Raw genomic sequence first — 4843 nt, 5'->3', positions numbered from 1 at the left:
GATTTCAAAAAGTGCCGATTCTTTATGATTGATTTCAGTGAAAACTTAACTATTTAGTTCGTGGAATACTTGAACACCATACGTTCAACTAGTTAACAAAACCAAAATTTTAGGAGTAACGTTGTGTATTTTTCAACACCCTCGTAAAATATCTTTACAGAAACATTTATTTAATTTCCATTTCTAAAAGCCTATTTTCAATTTTACATACAATAACAACTTGTCTTTGAATTTTTTTTTTAAAACTAAGGGTCTAAAATATTATTACAAGTTTGTAAACAAAAGAAAAATGAAGACTATCTCTAGGTAGATAATTGAATAGGCAATTAATTTTGTGCAATATTAAAAGTCATTCACCAATCTAAAAAGTTAATGACTTTGAGAGAATAATTGTATTATGTCTTGTGTTAGCTGTATATAGAGTCAGTCATTAAATATTTTATGTAAATAATTTATCATTAAACTTTATTCACCTATTCAATATAATGATTGGAAATTGAAGGTCATATTATTAACCTGTTTATTTGGAAAAATAAAGATGAAATATTAATCATATAGATAGTTATAATTACTTAAGTAGGTAATGTACTCTGCCTCTTATAAATATTTAGTAACTAAAGTATTTTTGCTATATGACTTACAAATAAACCTTCTTCACTTGTTCAAAAACTACCATTATAACCATAGAGTCGACCACACCTTAAATCATCTTTTAGGGTTAATCTTCGGTCCAAAATGTTTTGACTGGAGATAGAAAGCCACAATTACATATAATTTTGATTTGCCTCTTCGTATTAGAGTTGGAGAGCATAGAAGAAGACGACATTGCTGGAACATTGTTCATTTAAATTAGGACGCAAGATATGTTCGTCTTGCATACCGAATATAAGTCCATAATTATGTATTAGATCAATTTCAGCTAAATAGATATCAAATCAACATTTTACTGACAATACCTTGTCATGATGGTAGTTTTTGAACATTTGAATAGAGTTTAATGGTAAATAGTGTACCAAAAATAGTTTAATGACTAATTGTGTACAAGTGCATAGTACATACCCTCTCAAGTCATTAACCCTTTTTCACGGAATATCCATGTAATTAACATTCATTTGTTTTCTTTCCAGATAAGCAAAGTAACCGCCTAACCTACAATACTATTTCATAATGGTAGTTTTTGAACAACTTAAGAGAGCTTAACCTTAAATCATGCACAAAAATAGTTTAGTGACAAAATGTGTCATGGAACATAGTACATTACCCTCCCAAGTCATTAACCCTTCTAATTCTAAAAATGAGTGTGTATAAAACTATTACTGTATTACAGGTTTATAAACAAGAGAAAGGTCATCTTCAGTAAAGATCATTAATAAGACATTTATGCTATTTTTGTTTGCGTTGTCATTAACAAGTCATCCATTTATCTAAATGAGGGTCTGTTAAGTTACTAAATGTTTGCAAACAGAAGAGCAGTTACCTGTAATATAAATCAATGAATAAAACCTATATGCCAATGTTCTCCATTCAACATTAACAGTCATCCAGATTTCAAACAACCAAGGTTTGTAAACAGACATTGAATACGACCTATAGAAATGTTTAGCATTAATTTTTGGAAGTCACTCGGTTTTCTTCAAGTAAGGGTCTGTAAAATTATTAAAGGTTTGTAAACAAAGTAACCATCATGTTTAGTGTGCATTATTTACCAATTGGATAAATACAGTAACAAAAAGATGGCCTAAAGATCTGAATCCCTACAGACCCTCATTAACAACCAATGGAAAAGGTCTGAATCTCCGATGACAAATTTGCAACAAAAATAAAAGCACCAGACATTAAATAACAACCAATGTAAACAAAAAATTCTAAACAAAAAGAAGATGGTTATAAGGTCTGAATCCCTACAGGTTTAACGAAAAAGACATAGTTAACAAGATCATACAAGTTTCAATGCCAATTACATGGTGACATCATCATACTATTTTCTTAAAAGATGATGATACATTTGTTTGAACATTTTGGCTACTTTGCTGCAGCAACAAGTGCAGATCTGGCACGGGTAAAAGTAGAAATTACTGATCCCAGTTGCAATTTGTCATTGCACCCGAAAGTTAACCTGTACCTGTAAAATCACATAACAACCACAAAAATGAATTCAAGAAACTAATACTTCGTAATGGGATTCATCTTTTAACATACTGCTAACTAGTTTTTGGACAAAAAGACTGATTTTCTTTATAATTTCAAGAAATTGGAAGCACAGGACCACTTTTAGGACCTGGTTTCTCTTTTTCTTTATTAAGTGTTGTTGGAATAAATGATGTATGTCTGAAAGAAGTGTAGTATGAACAAATGTTGTTTCCTTCCTCGGCTGAGTAAAGTAAATGACTATTTTACCCCTTCTGGCTCGAACTAGTGCTGAATGAGAGATGACTATACATTTGATAACTGTTCTGAATTTAGATTCTAAATTATGGTTCTGGATGTAAATTCCAAATGACAAATTTTAAATTTATATGATACTTGAAAAGTAATTAATAACTGTTCTGATTTCTGAATGTAAATTCTAAAGGAATATTATGGCAATTTAGCAAATCATAAAGTCACACATGGATTCACTATGTAATAAATGATCAAAATGCATTGGAATCAGAAATAAATTATAAACTTATAAAATACAGAAAAAGCATTTGATACAAATAATGACATACATTCTTAACACATCAATAATATAATAAAATATGTGAAATATGAAATATGTATCTACCAATATATGTGAATAAATATAAATTTACAAATAATGAAATGCTTAAATAAAAAAATATTTGAAAAACTGACAGAACACTCAGGAAATCAAATGGAAAAATACCTTGATTTTCATTATTAAGTCATACTTTCTACATTAAGTCAAGAATCATTAAGTCCATTAAATCAAAAAGAAACAACACCTTACTGGATTTTAACCAATGACTTATAGCTTTTAATATGTAATCAACAACTGTGCCATTGATTACATATGCATAACTAATGATTATAGTACTTTATTGGGAGTAAAACGAAACAGATGTCAAATATACATACTCGATATCAGCCAAGTCATTGATGAGCTGGACTCTAACATCTGAAGGCATCTTGATTTTAAAAACAAACCTGTCAACACAAATGTGATTTCAAGATAAGCCCACAAAACTACTAGTAGCTTCTTAACCAGATAATACAAGACTTACATGGTTACTTCTCTTACAATGTCCACTAAAGCCAATCCTTTTGTTGCCTTGATATCAGATATTTCTGTAAAGCAGTTAAGCACCAACAAGATCAGAAAGAAGAAAAGAAAACTGAAGCCTTAAAATGAAAATAAAATATGATGGATACTTTGTAAGCTAAATGAAAATGATTCATTTAGAAGCCAGTAAGATATCTGTTCAATGTCTTTGGGCAATGGATTGCCTGTGCAGAGGTATACAGCTTCTTCAGTTATCTGCTGAGAAGCCATATGTGTTGACTGCATGAATCAAACACATATACACATTACATTACAATAAGCATTTTAGAAACTGTAACTCTGTAAGCTGAATCATATGGCAAGTAAGCAAAAATAAGAAACCTGCAAAATGTTCAAAGCCTTCCTCATATCACCATTGCTAAGACGTACAAGAGCTGCTAACCCATCTCCAGTCACATCAAGCCTAATTTAACAATTTATTATTATCTTGTATTATAAAGGGTTTCTTGTGAAGCGTGTGACATCATTACAAAGTCCACAAACTTACCCTTCAGAGGTGATAACATGTTTAAGTCGCTCTGTGACATGGACAGACTCCAGAGGAGCAAATCGAAATCTTGTGCATCTTGATTGTAGGGCTGGAATGATCTTGTTGACATTATTACAGATAAGTGCAAACCTGGTGTTTTTTGTGTATCTTTCAATCACTGCATTAGAGATGTGTAGAATGGTAAGGAATCAGAGAAAGGAAAGTAAATTGAGTTGCTTTTAACAGTGTAGATTACCTCTTCGAAGAGCAAATTGAGCATCTTTTGTCATTGCATCCGCCTCATCCAGAAGAACCAGCTTCACCGAGGCTTTTGCACTGATAAACAACACACGAAGGAGATGCAAAAACAAAAGAACATGAGATCAAGAAACACCCCAAAATCAACAAACTATTGACGACCAAAAGAAAGAGCAAATTTGGTGAATACGTGAACACAGAGCAAGAATTACCCAAAGGAGAAGCTCTGAGTGCTGGCAAAATCCTGTATCTGCTGCCTAACCACATCAATTCCACGTTCATCTGAAGCGTTGAGCTCCAAAACCATATTGTGCATCTGCGCCCCGAAAAGTTTTCTAGCTACGGCAAGAATCGTCGATGTCTTGCCGGTGCCCGGTGGTCCATACAGTAACAAATGAGGCATTTTGTTCTCACTCGTAAGCCTATCAACTGTTCGACAAAAAACCCCAGTGGAAATTTTTCATTCCTTAAACAGTTTAAGACAAAATAAAAGTCTTTAAATGAAAAGAATAAACAAGTCGCATACTGGTATCGATTATGTCACGATGAGCGGCGACGTCGGCGAGAGATTGAGGTCGAAACTTCTCGACCCATGGAGTGGCTTTGCTGTGGGCTGGTGGGGCGCCGCCGGAGGCGACTACAGCTTTGCCCTTGTTCCCGTTAGGTCCTTGAGACGGATTGGCTTCATCTATGTCCATCGGCGAAATCACTTCGGCCATTTTCACGCTTTCAAGAACGGATCTCTTTGGCTTCTATGGCGATGGTGTGTTTGCTTTGCGCGGGAGTAGAGATAGACGGAATGGCGCCAGGCAATGCCTAGGGCACGTTAT

At 33.4% G+C, this 4843-nt stretch overlaps 1 protein-coding gene across 1 annotated transcript; it reads right to left on the bottom strand.

Moving 5' to 3' along the window:
* Positions 1-1852: 1852 nt before the first annotated feature.
* On the bottom strand, positions 1853-4843 carry LOC145035091 (replication factor C subunit 3). The gene is made up of 9 exons (XM_078983680.1): positions 4540-4843; positions 4226-4442; positions 4012-4091; positions 3774-3933; positions 3608-3689; positions 3376-3505; positions 3228-3291; positions 3082-3150; positions 1853-2122 (listed from the first exon to the last, which is right to left on the bottom strand). Exons 1-9 carry the CDS (start codon positions 4730-4732, stop codon positions 2023-2025), a joined length of 1095 nt encoding a protein of 364 aa, XP_078839806.1. The 5' UTR covers positions 4733-4843; the 3' UTR covers positions 1853-2022.

The sequence above is a fragment of the Lactuca saligna genome, chromosome 3 (genome assembly GCF_052625555.1).
Source record: "Lactuca saligna cultivar CGN05327 chromosome 3, ASM5262555v1, whole genome shotgun sequence".
NCBI lineage: Eukaryota > Viridiplantae > Streptophyta > Magnoliopsida > Asterales > Asteraceae > Lactuca > Lactuca saligna.
The sequence above is the reverse complement of the archived record's forward strand: the minus strand, read 5'-3'. Positions and strand labels throughout refer to the sequence as shown.

What these genes read in the sequence shown, in the direction of transcription:
- LOC145035091 (XM_078983680.1), bottom strand. Translation starts at nt 4,732, where the DNA reads ATGGCCGAAGTGATTTCGCCGATGGACATAGATGAAGCCAATCCGTCT. An exon ending in ACTCAGAGCTTCTCCTTTGG is followed by an intron (nt 4,092 to 4,225) that starts GTAATTCTTGCT and finishes GTTGTTTATCAG; the next exon opens with TGCAAAAGCCTCGGTGAAGC. An exon ending in ATTTTCATTTAGCTTACAAA is followed by an intron (nt 3,292 to 3,375) that starts GTATCCATCATA and finishes ACTGCTTTACAG; the next exon opens with AAATATCTGATATCAAGGCA.